Source organism: Taudactylus pleione, unplaced genomic scaffold (assembly GCF_031769625.1).
Source record: "Taudactylus pleione unplaced genomic scaffold, aTauple2 ptg000690l, whole genome shotgun sequence".
Lineage (NCBI taxonomy): Eukaryota > Metazoa > Chordata > Amphibia > Anura > Myobatrachidae > Taudactylus > Taudactylus pleione.
In genome coordinates, this window is record NW_028285092.1 from 1366461 (window position 1) to 1385548 (window position 19088).

At 45.1% G+C, this 19088-nt stretch overlaps 1 protein-coding gene across 2 annotated transcripts in view; it reads right to left on the minus strand.

Moving 5' to 3' along the window:
* The window catches only part of FBXL18 (F-box and leucine rich repeat protein 18), an 86986-nt gene that overhangs the window by 8018 nt on the left and 59880 nt on the right, over positions 1 to 19088 (minus strand). For both annotated transcript variants that reach the window (XM_088456230.1, XM_088456229.1), the window contains exons 3-4: positions 4343 to 5898; positions 309 to 527 (exon numbers count right to left, since the gene is read on the minus strand). In XM_088456230.1, the coding sequence (XP_088312356.1) occupies positions 309 to 527; positions 4343 to 5898 (1775 nt within the window). The remainder of the gene's footprint in view (positions 1 to 308; positions 528 to 4342; positions 5899 to 19088) is intronic.

Genomic DNA, 19088 nt, shown 5'->3' on the forward strand with positions numbered 1-19088 from the left:
CAGTCACTTTAGAGTCTAGCAGCTCATGTCATTTCTATTACGTCAAATATTGTGCGTGACTTAAGACAAAAGTTAGATCTACTAGATAACATACTTTGATCAGAATGTGTATTATGAACCAGACTTTATTAAAGATGGAGAGAAACAGATGCTATACTTTACAGCAATAAACTGGTACAAATGGTAGAGGGAGCCCAACGAGTAAGAAAAAATAAGCTAGGCTTACAGTTTTTAAGTTAGTTTAACCCTAGAATAACTTTGTCCAGCTTATTTTACTGCTAAACTCTACAGCTCCACATTTTACATACCTTTGTATAATACCAAGTTGTAGGCTCTTACAAGCTGTTAGAGTCTCTCCAGTGAATAGATGGCACATGACTAGCTCTTGACATTTGTGGATAAATGACATAACTGCATCAGGCTGGAAGCTTCCATTGCGAGAAATAATGCACAGACGCAGAAGGGATGAACAGTGACTAAGAGCGAGGAAGAACTTATCATTAGCTGGAAAATATGGCTGCTCCAGTCTGAGAAAAAAAAAAGATAAAACGCCACTGAAAAAAGGTACCAGCAAAGTAAGAGAAGCTCATTTGTGAACTGTGTTTCAAGTAAAGCATACAACTGGTAGTAAGTGCTACACTGAACTAACACACAACATTAAAAACTATAAGTCAGAAGTGCAATCAAGAACTGTAGAAGCAGCAAAATATTATAATATAAATAATTGCCCTGTTTAATTTGGATCAGGGGCTCTCAACTTGAGCCCTCAAGCACCACCATCAGGTCATGTTTTGTGGATTTCTTTAGTCACGCACCGGGGAGAATCTAAATTTGCTGGGTTATCCCACCTGCTACAGACCAAAATCCTCAAACCATGACCTGTTGGGAAAACTTGAGGGTTGATGTTGAGAACCACTGATTTAGATTAAGGTTTTGTACTTTTATTTATAACATTACTCTTTTTGCAGGGGCATCCATAGTTTTGACACTATAAAGAGACAAGAACAAAGTAAATCTAGAAGAAAAGGGTTTGATAGCTCACTTTGGGAAATGTGTAGGTGGATAATTGTAGGCATGGGGCAGATCACTGCACTCTTTGGGAGCATGGCCTACTTTGTGAAGATTTTTTTTAGTTGGAAATGTTGGCATGTATTTATCTATTGCCAGTTCCATTCTCTGAGGAAGACTCCACTTTTGCTTTGTCTATCTAGAAGATTAAGAATGCTCTCCGTGCAGGGCCTGCTTTACCACCCGTATCTTACTGCACTCAGTTCACCCAACTCCATCCTCCAACATTTGCATCCTCACATATGCAGCCATTTTAGCTAACAAATCAATACCCTTAGCTGTGACATGGGGTACTTCTGCTCATAAATAGGTACATGATGTCCCAAAACGGCATGCGATTTAATTACCACCACCCAGAATGCCGGCCGTCCTGGGACTAAAGAGAGACAGCTATCTTTAGCCCCACGCCGAAATCCCGAAAGAGGTAAGCCGGAGATAGTTAGGTTGTAGCCCTGGGGGTTAGGGTTAGCCTAGGGGAGTTACGGTTAGGCTCCCCCCGGAGGGTTAGGTTAAGAGTGCGGGTAAAGGTGTTAGGGTTAGGCACCACGCCAGGAGTTTTAGGGTTAGGCACCACCAAGTGAGGGTTAGGGAAGGGGGAAGGAAGGTTAACATACTTACGAGCAGCTGTTGGGATGTTCTCCCATCGGACTTCCGGCGGCTATTTATCAGTCGGTATTTCATACCAATTCCCCCAAAACTACTTCTGCACAGCAGTTTTACATTTTCATAAATTTACCTAGTGGCACTCATGTTAATAAATGTTAATCTCACTTGGCATCCCCTTTTCTCCAGTAAAGTATTAGCTGCTATATATAGTTTCAGACCCATATATATGTATTTTGAATTATGGTGTTTTAAATGTTCTAATTAAAAATATGGTATGCTGCTGACTGCTAATGAGCAAGTTGGTTGTTAAGCATTCCTCACAGATCAAGTCCTTATATGATATGTTCCAGGTGTGTCATTACTATGAACTGTTGTCATCATACCTGCTGATGACTAAAGCGGTCCACTAACAGTAATGATTTTACTTCAGTTGTCTATTGACATTTTCACATTAGCAAACCGATTCCAAACAGTTTTGTCCGAGTATCTGCACACGTCTCTGATGGTCGGTCCAAAACCAGTGTCATCAGGTCCCAACATACGGAGTGCTGCACAACATTCGTTGGACCCAACAATAATTTAGCAGGCTGAAAATGCAGTGTGTATGGAATTTAGACCATCGGGCTCCGATTCCTGCCAATAGTTCATGTTAAAATGTAACGTTTGAGGACGTTTTTATTTAATCACCAATGATGTGCCTCTTCTCGGCTCCACTAATTGTGTAGTGTGTATGTTTGAAATCACATGTTCTCGGGATAGTTTTTAGGCTCCAAAAATTGTCTAGTCATTAGCGACTTTTGGCAAATCTGTCAGTTGTGTACCCAGCATTAGATGTTAATTTTCAGGTTGATAATTTTATGTTAACATCATAAGATATTGTTAATGTAAATTCCTGATGGTCAGGACTGGCAATTGCAGTTTTGTTTTAATTAAACCATATGTATTCTATAAAATTAATGACCACTCAAAGTCAGTGACAGACGGTTAAAAGGTCGACAATGTCTAGATGTTAGGGACAAAAATTCAACACACAAATAGTCAACATGGAAGGTCGACAGGTACAAATGGTTGACAGGGTCAAAAGGTCAACATACAAATGGTCTAATCATGTTTTTTTTTTTAACACTAATCTTCACTCTAACCCTCCCCTTAGTGCCTAACCATCCCTCCTGATACCTAACCCTAACCATTGGGGTAGGTGCCTGACCCTAACCGTCCCTTCTAGTGCCTAACCCTAAAAAAAAAGTTGACAATTTGTGTCGACCATTTATGTGTCTATCTATAGTCCGGACACACATATATGACCATTTGTTTTCCCAAAAACTGGTCAGAGATTGTGGTGCTTTTTAAAAAAAATTTAATTAAGTGTAGAATAGCTTTTTAAAAATATATTTAAAAATATGTATTTAGGAGGTATTTTGCACCCCGTGAACATAGGCCCCAAATGTAAAATCACTTCTCGCCCCCCAGTGGAAATACCCTCCCTAGTCCCCATTGTGGCAAAAGATCCCCAACCAAATCGCCAAAAAACCTAATTGTAACAGATCCCCGTGGCAGAGTACCCACCCTCACTGCCAGTGTCAATGGGCCCACATGTATTGGTTTCCCCCCTCCCCATGTGTCACTTTATATGCCTTTGTATATTTTTGATATATCCCCCCCCTTAGCTGAAAAAACTTCTTGTGGGGCATAATCCTCCCCAGTGCCATAGCCATGTCCCCTCACCTTATTGCAGAGTGCAGTGGAGGCATGGGGCAGGGGTACTGATCATCAATTCCCCCCTGCTGCATCTGATCTCTGTACACACAGACATTAGCATATTTGGTCAACAATATTACCCTTATACATTACTGTGCAAAATAACGTAATGTATGAGAAGCGTAAAATCTTCTATAAACAGTGACAAAGGAGCATACTTATTATAATATGCGGTTTGCCCACAAATATTAAGAATCCTTATCGCCGCATATCACGTTAATAAGTATTGCTTTTTTTTATGAAATGTATTTATTTAAATCACCGTGATACAAGCTCCGATAAGAGCACATTCCAGCAATCAGGAAGAAGTAAAAGGATCACATATGGACTTCTACCTCCGGACGTGTTGCAGCTACTGTGCATGCACAGCTTTCCAGTTGCGAATGTGCATAAAAACAATGCGATGTACAGAGCGACCTCCTGCAGCCCACCGGAGAGGGATCGCAAATCCATCTCACGCAGGGCTTCCCCACTGTAGTCATTAGATTAAAACCATCTTGCTTTGTGGATCTTGTTGAATACAGTCCCAACAGAAAACTATGGGGACAGCCACTGCGGGGCCTGTATTGTTACATACCAGTGACACTTAGTTCTGCCTTTAAATGTGCAAAAACAGCAGTTTGTGCATATTTTAAAGGGCATAATTAATTAATAAAGTAGACCTCAAATAAGTTGCCCCAAATCTAGGAACCCAAATAATGTTTGTTTTATACTGTGCTTGTTACAATGTGTGGCTTTTCCAGAAGGGGTATTGTTAGGGAACACACACATAATTTACACACTACTGAAATAAACAATTATAATGTAGAGAGAGAATAAGATTAAGAGGGAAATTAAGAAAATTAAAAAGCAATCAGTTGTGTGGAAACCCTAAAACTTTTGCAGCTGAATCACAAGTAATCTCTCTTACCTCAGATCTTTCAAATATCTGCAGTGTGTCAGCATCTCACATAGACAGGTCATGAACATCACCTTGCCCATCATGCCAATATTTGCCAGTGATAGTGTACGTAGTTGTTGGCAGCAAATGCCTATGTTCACCAGACCAGAGCCTGTAAGTATTCCCGGCAACTGTGCTAGTGTAAGGTCCTGCAAAAAACTTAGCTGACTGATTGCTGCCATATCTGTGTCCGTTACTGTATGTGACCGCTTGCAAGGCGGGTAAGTATTTCGTATTGCTGGATCATTACGGGGCATGACTGAATAGAAGTTAGAACCAATCAGTTCCAAGTGTTCCAGAGCTGGGGTTCCTTTTAATAGTTTCCAGAAGACAGAGTTTTGCTTAACCAAATCCTGCTCATCTGAAACCATTGAATAAGTCTTTACACCAACCCGTACTTTTTTAGTAAATGTAGGATATGCAGGGCTGGAAGCAGAAGGTCCTGGGCACTGAGAAGCATTTTTTTCTACAGTCCTGGTTGTATCTGCTATAGCACATACTGGCAAAGATAGCGAACGTAAGTGCTTAAGTTGTGTTAAACTCTCACAGAGATGTCTTGCAGTTTTCTCTGAACTGTGGTGGTGTGCGGATGAAATATTCAAATGTGCAAGGTAGGGACAGACAGATATTAATGTGTCTAAAACAGAGAAGTCAATATCATCTTCTTGCTTTTTAAAATGCAAGTTAGGCATAAAGCATAAGGAACAGCCTCTCAAGTTCAAACTGACCAGGCTTTTACAGTCTCTTCCACCATTTAAAATGATCTGAATAAGCTGATCACCAGAAATCATGCAGCGACTAAAACTAAAATAGGATGGGCAACTAAACTTTATGTGCTGAAGTAAGGAGGATCCATTGAGCCAAGATTTAGGTAACTGGAATGCCTCCAATGATACATTCTTTGCCATTGAGTCAAGGAGATTTTTGGTAGCTCTGCTTTCTGCTAAACCTCCTGGAACAGATATGAGAAAAGCCCTAAGATTTTCTGGGGTCCGGTCACTAAGAACAGCCAAGTACAATCTGACCACCTCCTCATTTATGTACCCAGGAGCAAGGCGAGCATAAAAGAGCTTCAAATTTTGATAATGTGGAACATTACTTTCTCCCACCATCAGCTGACCAGACATAACTGTCCCTTCACGTGTTCTGTCCAAGGCTTCAAAGTAAAGCAGCAGTTTTTCTAGACTGGTGCAACAGGGCACCACCCCATAGGATGGAACAAACAGTGTCTGTTTCAATTCTCGTAAGTGACCTAGGGTTGTTCTGCACTCACTACTCAACTGCCCTGCATCAAAGCCTTCATTGATATCAACAGATAATGAGCGCAGATATTGAAGACCTGAGAGAATCTTTGAAAGTCGTAGGGAAGTTACAGAGCAGCCAGCCATATCCAATCTAACAAGTTTTTTACAACTTGATACCATGTCCACTGTGGATGAGGACAACCAGTAGCAGTCACTTATATCCAGCTCACAAATCTCTCGACATATCACTTTCAGCATTTGCTTCACTTGTTCATCACTGGCCTGAAATTAAAGAACAGCAAAGTAGAAATATTTAGAATATGGGAGCACAAATATGTCCAAGTTTACATCAATTTATTGGGAGCAAAATATTTTAATATGTTAAAAAGAAGCTGTCCACTTTTAGACATCACCCTTATCTTTATTAATGCTCAATTCAAATACCCATAAATGCCTGTACTAGTAATGTGCTAATTTCTCATTATTCCTCAATATTCAGCAACTTACAGTGTTATCTGAATTTCAGTCACAATATTACAGATCAAGGAACCACTTTAATAAAGTCTGATCTGATAGAAAAAAAAAAATGCTAACACCATAGTATACAGAGAAAATAATAAAACTTTTTTTTTTTTTTACAAAATGTGTATTTTATTGACTCAAAAGCAGTTTTGACAAAAAAAAAAAAAGGATCAATACAATGCACAATATCAATTAAATAAAAACGTAGAACAAATATAAAGCATGAATTTATCCAGCGGATATATCATGGTTCACAAATGACAAAACTAAATTTAAGATAAACCAAACACGTCTAATTCAAAGAAGATAAACTAAAAATACAAAAGTCACACAAAAACCCCCCCAAAATAGTTAAATGAATTGAGTAAAAAGTATACAATTAGACATAACAGTAGTGCCGTGCGGACAAGGAAACCCTCTATACTAATATAGAAGGGTCATTATCTATAAGGCATAATGAGTACCACGAATTAGATGAAAAACATTGGATGAGCAACCACTGAGTCTGCAAAGGGAGTAGCTTTCATAGATGTCAAAAAATTCAGATTCTTTAGCCAGAGAAGCCTCCACTCAATCCATTCTGAACAAATGAGAGTTATGGTAAAAAAAAACCCTTACCTTTGACAACTGTCTTTCTTCGAAGTCCATAAGGTCCACAGGGAGACATCAGGGTGTGGGTGGGACCTGTAGGACCGGACATCAACAACAAAGCTTTTCAATTCCAGGATGCTCCGGTCCTTCCCCCTATACCCTGCCCACAGCCTGAGTGCACTTCAGTTTTGTTAACAAGCCCAAGGCAAGAGCAGGACAGGAGAGAAGGAAGACTGGAACACTGAAGAGTCACACTCTCACACATAGAGAAGGAAACAAGTGGCCAAGAGAAGAAACCCATAGAAGCCAGGTGCATCAGGGCGTGTGCCCTGTGGACCCTATGGACTTCGAAGAAAGTTAACAAAAGGTAAGTTTTACCATAACTCTCATTTTCTTCTTCAGGGTCCATAGGGCTCCACAGGAAGACATTGGGGATGTCCCAAAGCAGTTGTTCAAGGGCGGGAACGGTCCTGCGCTGATAGGAGAACCCTAAGCCTGGAAAAAAGCACCCTGAGAGGTAAATTAATCAAAGGCATAAAACCTAAGAAAGGTGTGGACAGAAGACTAGGTGGCCGCCTTGCATAGCTGTACAGCTGAAGCACCATGCAGGGCTGCCCACGAGGGACCCACAGAGCGAGTAGAATGAGCAAAGACTTGTCGGCACAGGAAGGCCCGTCTGCGTGTAAGCCTGTGAGATAATCATGCAAATTCATCTGGCCAGAGTCTGTTTGTTAGCTGGCCATCCCTTGTTGTGGAATCCATATAGGACAAAGAGGGAGTCCGATTTCCTGATGGAAGTAGTACAGTCCACATAGATCTTTAGAGCATGGACTACATCCAAAGAGGCCTCACCTGTCAAGAGGTCTGGCGAATTAAAGGCCAGAACCACAATTTCTGTATTCAGGTGGAAGTGAGAAACTACCTTAGGAAGGAAGTCTGGGTGAGTTTGAAGAACTATCCTGATGAAATATCAATAAAGGGGGAGCGGCATGAAAGCGCCCCTAAATCGGATACCCTACGGGCAGATGCTATAGCCAAAAGAAACAGTTTTCGTAGTGAGCCATTTGATAGCCACCACTTCCAGAGGTTCAAATGGAGGTTCCTGAACTGCTTTGAGCACCACTGACAAATCCCATGGAGCCACAGGAGGGACAAAGGTAAGTTGTATCTGTAGAACACCTTACACATGAAGGTGTGGACATCTGGCATAAAGGAAATCTTGCGTTGAAACCAGATAGACTAAGCAGAAACTCCAGTTTCGAGTAGCACACCATTGGAAATATGAATTCCAAATTCTGTGGTAAATCCTAGCTGAGGTCGCTTTACGTGCTCTAAGCATGGTCTGGACCACAGCATTAAAAACGAAGGGATTTTCTAGGAGGGAAGTCTCAAGAGCCAAGCCGTTAAAGAGAGATGGGTAGGTCCGGATGTAGACAGGGACCCTGAGACAACAGGTCTACTTGTAGAGGAAGTTGAAGAAGAACGTCTATGGAGAGTCTTAGAAGATCCGAGTACCAATGACGCCTGGGCCAAGCCGGAGCTATTAAAAAGGACTGTGCCTCCTTTGTATCTGAATTTCCGAAGCACTCGAGAAAGTAGGGAGAGAAGAGATATGCTAACTGGAAAGTCCATGTCACCGACAAGGCGTCTATGAAGATCGCGTTGGGGTCCTTTGTTCCTGCTCCGTAAACTGGAAGTTTGTTGTTGTGTCTTGAGGCCATGAGATCCACTTCTGGAAGACCCCATTTGTCCACCAGTAGCTGAAAGACTTCTGGGTGTAGAGACCATTCTCCTCCATGCACGTCGTAACGGCTGAGGAAATCCGCTTCCCAATTGAGAATCCCGGGATGAACACTGCGGTGATGGCTAGGAGATTGCGTTCGGCCCACGTGAGAATGCAGGACACCATCATTTCTGATTGACTTCGAGTGACCCCATTGATTGAGGTAGGCCACAGCCATGGCATTGGTCAGACTTTACTTGTACTGACCTGTTTCTCAGAATATTCTGAGCCAGAGTGAGAGCTCTGTGTATGGCTTTAAGTTCCAGGATGTTGATTGGCAACATTGCCTCAATTGGGGACCATTGGCCCTGGAAGGAGAGTTGGCTGGTAACTGCGCCCCACCCCCGGAGGCTTGCGTCCGTGGGGAGCAGAGCCCAATCCGGGATCCAAAAGGGACAACCCTGGTTCAAATGGAGAGTCTGTAGCCACCAGGCTAGGGACAGGCAAGCCTCTGGGGGAAGGCTCATCATCTGGGATCTGAGCAGATGAGGTAGTCCATTCCACCTGAAGAGGATGAGGTGTTTTAGTGGCATGGAGTGAAACTGGGCAAATTCCACCATGTTGAAGGTGGATAACATTGATACCAAGGCCTGCATTGCAGAGTGAATCAACACTCTGACTGTGAAGCAGTCTGCGTAGTCTGTACTGTATCACTGAAATTTGACTGCAGTCAGGAAGATTCTCTGAACTTGAGAGTCCAGAAGGGCTCCCAAATGTACCATCCTTTGGTGTCTGGGAAGACTTCTTCCAGTTGATCAGCCAACCGTGCATGTGTAGAAAAGTAATGGTTACCTGCAGATGGCGTTGAGTCTCTGGGGAGCTTGCCAACAGTGCTCGTCCAAGTATGGGGGCAGTCTGATCCCTTGACAACGAAGTGAGGCTGCCATGACTGCCATGATCTTGGCAAAAACCCAAGGGGCCAAACGGTAGAGCCTGAAATTGGTAATATTGCTGTAGTATAGCAAACCAGAGATATTGTTGATGAGAAGGCACTATAGGCACATGTAGGCAAGCATCCTGAATGTCTAGGGAAACCATAAAATCTCCAGGCTCCATAACTAGGAAAATAGAACGGAGAGTTTCATACGAAACTTGGGAACCCCGATAAACTTGTTCAGACATCTGAGATTGAGGATAGGCCGATTAGACCCATTGGGCTTCTGAACTAAGAAAAGGGTAGAATAATAGTCCTTGCCCCGTTGTGAGGAGGGGACCAGAATTATTGCTCCTTAATTCAGTAAGGACTGAATGGCTTTGTGGAGCAGCAGGGCCTTGGTTGAGTCCGATGGAGGTCCTGTGCAAAAGAACTGTTGGGGGGGTTGCCTCAGGAAGGAGAGGTTGTATACGTGGGAGACCACTTCTCTTACCCAGGCATCTGACGTGGTCTGATGCCAAACCTGGGCAAATTGGAGAAGTCGGCCTCCCACCCTGGGAGCCCCAAGGGAGAGGCCCACCCAGTCAAGCTTGTTCGCAGACTTGGCTGGTGGATGTCTAATAGCCCAGGTTTGTTTGGCCCTAGGCTTGGAGGCCTTGGCTGAGGCCTGGTGCCTTGGAAAGACTGACCTTTGGCTTTTCCTTTTGGGAGAAAGGACCGAAAGGATGATGTCCGAGGCTTTGTATTACATGCAGAGGGCAGGAACTCCATCTTGTTAGCCGCCAAGGTAGTCACTAGTCCTAGCAGGACGAGTAATAGCTCCAGTAAGAGTAAATAGATTTATGACAAGATTCTATATGTCTATCTATAGGTTCTTTCAATGAGGTAGCAGTGTGAATGGGTAAAGTGGCATTTTTAACCAAACAAGTTACATGAGAATCCACCGCTGGGGAACTTCCCATTTAGCCAATCAATAACTGGAAGAGGGTTAAAAGGAACTGAATCGTTTTGGGATTTGAAAACTTTTACCAGGCATGATCCATGCTTCACTCATGTGATCAGATAGCTGGTCTAATTGAGGGAACTCTGGTAAAACTACCTTTTGTCGTTTAAGAAAAAGTGAATTTTTTCTCTTAGGAGCGGATCATACTCTTCTCTAAAATTAATTTTACAACTCTAACAAGAGCAGGTATATATAGCTTAGAGGGTGGCTCCTCTTCTCCGGAGACGGAGTCAGAGTGAGAGAGGTCTGCATCTTCTGCCTCCCCAGATGATATGTCAGAATCAGATAACTGAGTGGACTGGAAAGAAAACAGAGCCTGTTTACAAGGATTGGTAGGTAAAGGCTTTATCTTGTGTAGCAGTTGCTGCAAGGCTGTAGAAGTAGTAGACAAACTCTGTACTGAGGTAGACAGCATGTCCCCCCATGGGTAGACATGCTGTCTACCTCAGTACAGAGTTTGTGGCCATCCCACAGGGGGAACCACTACGGGGACCGCTCTCTGGGCCTGATTCAGACCCACTCCCGAGCGGCTGTCCGCTCGCAAGTGGGTCGATGTTCTGGACTGAGCATGCGCACGACGGAGGGAGCTCCATCGTGCGCATGCGCCAGACGCGACGAGCGAAGGAAAGTCCTTCGCTCGTTGTGTCTGATCAAAGGGGGCGTGCTGTCGATGTTGATTGACAGCACGTCCCCTTTGGTGAGCGTGCCGGGGGCGTGCCACCCTGACGGGGGCGTTCCCACGGGAACGCCTCCCGTCAGAAGCCGACCCACTGACATCACTAGTGATGTCAGTGGGAGTGATTTTGGCTCTGATAGAGCCAAAATCACTCCGGAGCTTGCGGTTGAAAACCTCAACCACAGGCTCCGGCTTGCAGTTTCGATGGTCGCGATAGTCACGACCATCGCGGCCATCAAAATGCACGCTCGTATAGCCTGTGGGTGGTGACCCACAGCTATACGAGCGTCCAGGAGGACGCTCCATTTTCATGGAGGCCGGCCCTCATTCAGAGCGTGCGCTCTGCTCAGAGCGTACGGCTCTGAATGAGGGCCTCTGTTCCAACATTTTTGCCATCATTGTGAAAAGGCAGCCCATGGAGGGTCCTGAGGGACAGACACCGGGGCTGAGGGACCAGGGGCTGTGTAGCAATTAGTGCAAAGCCCATCCTGAATAAAGTCCCCTGGGGCCAAACCCATCGGGCAGGCTTTATAGGACAACAGAATAGGGGCAGGATCCTGAGGCAGTTTATTATTCTTTCCTCTGCCCGCCATAGTAATGATACAATGCAGTAAACACGTTGCAGTATGTGAAATAAGGCACAATGTAGTGTGCAAACACGTTATATATATAACCCAAAATCATATGAAACAGTGCTATATATGGCACGATGTAGTATGCAACAGCGTTAAAAATGACAGCATGTAGTATGCAACGCTATATATGGCACAAGGTAATGTGCAACAGCGCAATATATGTATATAAAGGTAGCACAATATAGTGTGCAACTGCACTGCTGGTAGCTCCCCTGGAGTGACAGCGCTTTATAAGGCACAAGTTAGTTGCAAAAGCACTACATCTGATACCAGGGAAGATGAAACAGTGTTAGATCTGGCACCATATAGTGTGCAATACTGTGTCAAGTATGTGATAGCCCTCACAAAGGTGAGATACAATGACCCTCTATACCTTAGTATGACAGGGTACAGTACAAGAAAGGGATAGTTATAACTGACAGTATACAAAAGGAGAAATTAGCGCTAGCACAAGTCACATACAAATCAGAAAGAAAAATCTAATTTTCTGTAATGGGCACTAATATCAACTACATAGACCACAGTGGTTGGTAGGAAATAGCGCTGTATGACGCATCCCGTAAGATGTACACCCAACCACCTGATGTTGAAGATGGAGCTGTGTCAGCGGGAGCAGCACATCATCGGCCGGTGTTTAGGGAGGGAGACGCAGATGGAGTAGAGTAATAGATCCAAATTACTTGTATCCACTGGGTCCAGATTGTTCTCATATATATCACCGGAATCTGTGGCAAGCCTGCAGATAAGTCCTTGACCTGTTTCTCTGTTATAAACGTGTACCGGTTTCTTCAGAAGGGTAACGGTTTCAACATGAGGGTAAACATAACGGTGTACCTCTTACGGGGTGCGTAATTCACTGAGGTATTGCCCTCCCACCGCTGCTACTCCGGGACAGAGTACTGGGGATCGAGAGCTGCAAGGTGGTGAGGTTGATTCACGGTGAGGAGGTTGAGCTGGAAAAGCCAGTATTTATGCTTACTAATCCTTATATTGTATACCTGGATAAATGTACATTATTTCACAAAGTGGATCCCTGCATTTTAAATGGATTTCTAAAGGCATAGTGGACTTTATATCTGTTCTTCATGAGGCTATATTGTCCTATTCTATACTAGTTTTTTATATATTTAAAATAATTTTTGGCCATATTAAGTGGTTTTATTACATGTAAGGTGTGAAATATATTTTAACAATTATGGTCTATTAAATTAATTTGTAACTTTTTATTATAGCGTTCCCTTGTGTGTGAATTTTTTTTTAGTGGAGTGGTGGTGGGCTGCCTCCCCAGTGTCCACATCAGCGCCCCCGGTCTGTCTCCGGAGACCAGAGGTAAGACTGCACTATTATGCGGGTCCCTGCGAACTGCCTTACCTGTCCCCTGGATTCAGGGTTGCAGTCTGGGGGTTCGGGGAGCTTGCTAGCTAGTCCCCCTCAGAGCCCAGCCAGGAGTACCTAGCACAGGCTTGGAGTCACGGCACCGCGGAGGGGTGATAGCACAGACGTCCGGAGGACAGTCTGGTGCTGCTCAACCTCCTGGTAGAAATAAAAATTAAGTAAATGAAAATAAAAGCTTGGGCTGCATAAGGCAGCCCCCTGTTATAATGGTGGTCCAGCTCCTTGCCGGACACCAACGAAACTGAAGTGCCCTCAGGTTGTGGGCAGGGTATAGGGGGAAGGAGCGGAGCATCCTGGGATTGAAAAGCTTTGCTGTAGGTAGCCAGTCCACCAGGTCCCACATACACCCCAATGTCTCCCTGTGAAGCCCTATGGACCCTGAAGAAGAAATAATAGTTTTTGTTTGAACAGAGAGAAAGGAGGCAGTCCTGGCTGAATCCAAACCTGCAGTATAGTCTTTTCGCGGCCGCACTTAAAGCTACCACGAGTTTTCGACTCCCAGGAGACACCCTCTGGCCCTGAGGTAGAATCCCCAGTATAGCCCATTGAGGAGTGAAGAGAACACAATTGACCAAATGCTCCAAAGCAAACCTGCGAATCCGGAGCCAAAAGACTAACCCAAAGGCAAGACCATAGACAATGGTATAGCTCTGCATTATATTCCCCACAATGAGGACAACTATTGGAATGGGAAGAACCCATTAAAAAAACCTTGATATGGGCTAATATATGTCCTATGGAAGACATTTAAAAATAACCCTATAAAATCTCATGGGAAGGAGAAGAGAGGAGTCATTAAAGGTCTTAAGCAATTGCTCAATTGTTAAATTTGTGAAACGATGTAACCACTGAGGCAGGTCAGACCAAAGTTTGGTATAATATGCAAAGGGTTAGGGAGCTAAGAACTCATATTTGTCCACCGCCTGATGGAATGTGAGGGGCTGATTAGGTTTATCTACCAAACCACCTACAGAAGTAATACTCTTGTCTGACCATGAAAGGAAGGGGTTAGAGGCCAATCCCCGCTGGAAGTATGGATTGAGTAGGAAAGGGAGAAGAAAGGATTTTGGTACTTACCGTTAAATTAATTTCTCCGTTACCACAGGGGACACTGGGGCTCAAGACACTGGGGTATAGACGGTGGTAGAGTAGAGCCTGGCACTTTAAGTAATTTAGAAGTGTGACTGGCTCCTCCCCCTCTATGCCCCATCAGCCCCGGTTAAGACAACAGGAAGACGAGGAGAAGGAGAAGTCCACAGAACGGAACAAGACCGAATGAAGGAGAACAGAGGAACTCACTGCAGAGAACACATGCAGTCACACAAACACATTATGCAAATAAGTGCAATAGAACTTGAATAGACCAACCGGACAGATGGTAAGCTCAGCTGAACAGACCTAACGGGACCCTTGGTAGCAAACATCACCAACAAGCATCCGTAGGAGAAGGGAAGCATCACGAGAACAAAACTTGAGAAAACCTTACCAAATTGTTGCTTCCTTTTAAAATAAATTTTTTTTAAAAAAAAGTAACAACCGCGGACAGTAAAAAAACTAGCACTGCAAGGCATCAAAATATGTATAGCTATACGGAAATTATACAGACATATACATATATACAGAGCTGATCCAGTCCAGACTTCTCTAGCAAGAGTGTACATGAAGGCCAGCTAAGTACAGAACAGTTGTCCAGGACCATCCTTGAGGTTCATATAATTAGGAGGTTTTCAACCAGCGGAAGGGTTAGACCGTAGAAATCCCAAAAGATGCAGATCCCACAGATGGCTTGGAGAGGATGATATAGCAGGACAACCCATTCTGGAAACAGATGGATAAGACAGCAATAAGAGTTAACACTCTTTCTTCGAAGTCCATAGGGTCCAAAGGGAGACCTTGGGGTATAGGTTGGGAAGCAAATCCGGGCACCACGCAGTTAAAGCTTTCAGCTCCCAGGATGCATTGGGTCCACTCTCCCTATAACCCCGCCCCCGAGGTACCTCAGTTTGTAAGTAACCAAAGGCCGGAGGAGGATAGAGAGAAAGAGAAAGAAGACTGGAACACTCAAGAACCAGCAAAATCGCCCATATGAAGCCAGGTGCGTCAGGGCGGGTGCCCTGTGGACTTCGAAATAAGTTAACAAAGGTAAGTTCTTACCATGACGCTCATTTTCTTCTTCAGGGTCCATAGGTTCCACAGGTAGACCTTGGGGATATCCCAAAGCAGTCCTTTTAAGGGTGGGGACGTTCCTGTGCTGAGAGGAGAATCAGGCGCCCAAAGGAAGCATCCTGAGACGCAAAGGTATCAAATGCATAGAACCTTAAAAAGGACTGCATGGAAGACCACGTGGCCACCTTGCAAGGCTGAACAGCCGAGGCGCCACAGCGAGCCACGCACGAGGGGCCCACAGACCCCAGAGCATTAACAGAAGCCGGAACAGGAAGGCCTTCCTGTGTGTAAGCCTCTGAAATGGTCATACGAAGCCATCTAGCCAATATTTGATCATTGGCAGGCCATCCTCCCAAGTCAGATTTCTGGAAGGAATTGGTACGGTCCACGTAAATCCTGAGAGCACGGACCACAGCCAATGAAGCCTCACCTGCCGACAGGACTGGTGACTAAAATGCCGGTACAATTAGTTCCTGAGTAACATGGAACTTAGAAAACTACCCTAGAAGAAACACAGGGCGAGTGCAACTCACAGCCCTGTCATGGTGAAATAGCCAGAAGAGGGAGCCACAGGAGAGCGCCCCCATTCTGACACTCTCCTGGCAGATGCAAACGCCATAAGAGAGTCTAAGCTATAAACCACAGGACTACCGAAACTAGTGGTTCAAATGGAGGCCCCTGGAGGGCCCAAAGAACTACTGCCAAATCCCAAGGTGCCCCAAAGGGGGGACAAAAGGGAGGTAGAATCCAGAGAACACCCTGAAGGAAGGTCTGAATAACCGGGAGTGGAGCAATTCTACTTTGGAACCATACTGACAGTGCAGAGACCTTCATTGTCAGGGAGGCCGGGCGGAGGACCCAATCCAGCTTGAAGGAATTGCCAGGACTCTGGAAATCATAAACACTTGAGGATAGTAGCTACTGGTACGATACCATTAGAAATATGTAAGCCACATTCTGCGGTAGATCCCAGCAGAAGCTGGCTGACGCGCTCTAAGCATCCTGATGATGACAGAGCCAGAGAAGCCTTTGGACCTTAGTAAGGACGCAGTCAAAGACAGACGAACCAGGTCTGGGGAAAGGCAAGGACTCGGAGACAACCTGTACGGACGTTGAGGCAGCAGGAACTGAGTGTCGATGGAGAGACTCAGAATCTAAGTATCAGTGACGTCTGGGTCAAGCTGGAGCCACCAGCAGGACAGTACCTCCATCTTGTTTGAACTTCCGAAAAACTCAAGGAAGAAGGGAGACCGGAGGGAACAGGTACTCAAATTGGAAGGTCCACTTCACTGACAATGCTTCTCTGAAGGTTGCTACTGTATCTCTAGTTCTGGACCCGTACACCGGCAGTTTGTGATTGTGTCGGGAGACCATGAGGGCCACCTCTGGGAGGCCCCATCTGCTCACTAGGAGTTGAAACACCTCTTGGTGAAGAGACCAGTCACCGGAATGCACGTCAGGAGAGCTGAGGAAGTCTGCTTCCCAATTGAGAACTCCCAGAATGAACACTGCAGAGAGGGCTGGGAGGTGGCCCACGGGCCACATCAGAATGTGTGACACTTCTGATATTGCTGCCCGACTTCTTCACGTAAGTCACTGTTGTGACATTGTCAGACTGAACCTGTACAGGTTTTCCGTGAAGTATGTGCTGGGCCAGTCTGAAGATGGTTCGAAGTTCCAATATGTTGATTGGCAAGGTTGATTCGACCGATGTCCAACGGCCCTGAAAAGAGTGCGGACCAGTCACTGAGGCCCAGCCCGAAGACTGGCATCCGTTGCAAGCATTACCCAGTCCAGGATCCAAAAGGGGCAACCCTTGGTTATATAAGATGGCTATAGCCACCCAGATAGAGACAGACGTATCTCCAGAGAGAGCATCATCGTCTAAACATTGATCAGATGGAGAAACCCATTCCACCTGGAGAGGATCAGTTTTTGCAAAGGCCTGGAATGGAACTGATCATATTCCACCATGTTGAAGGTGGACACCATGGATTCCAGAACCTGCATTAGTGAGTGGATGGACACTCGTCGACTGTGGAGACATCTGCGCACTCGTAGTTGAAGAGTTGAAATCATTTCTGACTTCAGAAAGATTCTCTGATACTGAGAATCTCGCAGGGCTCCCAGATGAAGCATTCTCCGTGAGGGATTCAGGGAAGACTTTTTCCAGTAGAGTAACCATCTGTGCTTGTGAAGGAAAGCAATGGTTAGCTGTAAATCATTTTGAAGCACCTCTGGGGATCCTGCTAAGACCAAGAGGCTGTCCAGATACAGTAGCAGTCAGATACCCTGTGTAGGTGGGCTGTCATGATAGCCATAATTCTGGTAAACCCCGGTGGAGCTGTGGACAGTCCAAAGGGCAGAGCCTGAAAATTGTAAGTGTTGCTGTGTCATAGCAACCCGGATATAATGATGAGAGGACACTATAGGTACATGTAGGTACGTGCCCTGAATATCCAGCGATACCATAAAGTCTCCAAGCTCCATAGCTTGGATGATGGAGTGCAGGGTTTCCCCCAAACTTTGTCATCTTTAGGAATTTGTTCAGGTATACAAGCTTGAGGATAGGCCGATGAGACTCATTCGCCTTCTGAACCAGAAAGAGAGTAGAGTGATAACCAGTCCCTCACTGAGATAGAGGGACTGACATAATTACCCCTGCTTACAGCAAGGACTGTATAGCTTTCTGGATTTGTAAGGCCTTGTTCGGGTCTGAAGGAGCGCCTGTGTAGAAAGAAAAGGTGGGGAGGCAGTCTGAGAAATGAGATGGCATACTCATGAGAGAACCCTTCTCTTACCCAAGCATCCGTAGTGGTTTGACACCAGCACTGGGCGAACTGAAGAAGTCGGCCTCTCACTCTGGGATCCCCCAGATGAAGGCCTGTCCAGTCAGGCTGAGGGATTACCCTCAGGTTTAGAAACAAGGCATTTGGCGTTCTAAGTCTGCTTGGTTCTGGGTATGGCGGCCCTCGTGGAGGCCGACTGCTTAGGAAAGGACTGACCTTTAGGCTTTCCTTGAGGACAAGAAGACTTAACGGATGTAGTCCAAGGCCTTGTAGTGGAAGTAGCTGAAGGCAGAAATGCCATTTGCGATGCTGCCAACGTTGATACAATCCTGTCCAGGTCATAATCCTTTAAGGCCTATCTTGGAATCCACATCTGCCTTCCATGAGCGCAGTGCAGGGTATGGCGGGCAGATACAGTCACGGCCGAAACCCTGGAGTTTAGTAGACTGGCATCCAAGGTTGCTTCTCCAACATAGGAAACTGCCTCTTGAATGTGAGCAATAAAAGGCCTCTGATCCCCAGAAGCTTGAGGGAAAAAAAAAAAAACTCTTCAAATGCATCAGCCCAGTTCTCTATAGAATTAGCCACCCATGCAATAGCTATGGTGGGTGGACGGGCAACATCCCCTGAAAGAGAGTACATTGGATTTCAGGCAAGCTTCCACCTTCCTATTCACAGAATCCTTCAGGGAAGGAATGGAAGGTGTAGTAGCGCTATTTATCAAGCGAGTAACATGAGATTCCACCGCAGGAGGTGATTCCTATTACTTGCAATGACCCTCAGGGAATGGGTAACATGAGGCCAAATGCTTTTGTGATACCTCTTACCAGGCGATTGCCAGACCTCCGCCTTGTGATCCACCAGTTGGTCAGAGAGGGGAAAAACAGCCAAAGACACTAACTTGCTTAAACTGAGGATGTTTTGATTTTGCAGGTTAGTCAGTCTCTATAACTAAGATGGACCTGACCGCACCAAAGCAGGGATGCTAAAACTTGATTTAGGCTCCACCTCGTAATGAAGGGAAACTGAGTCAGACAC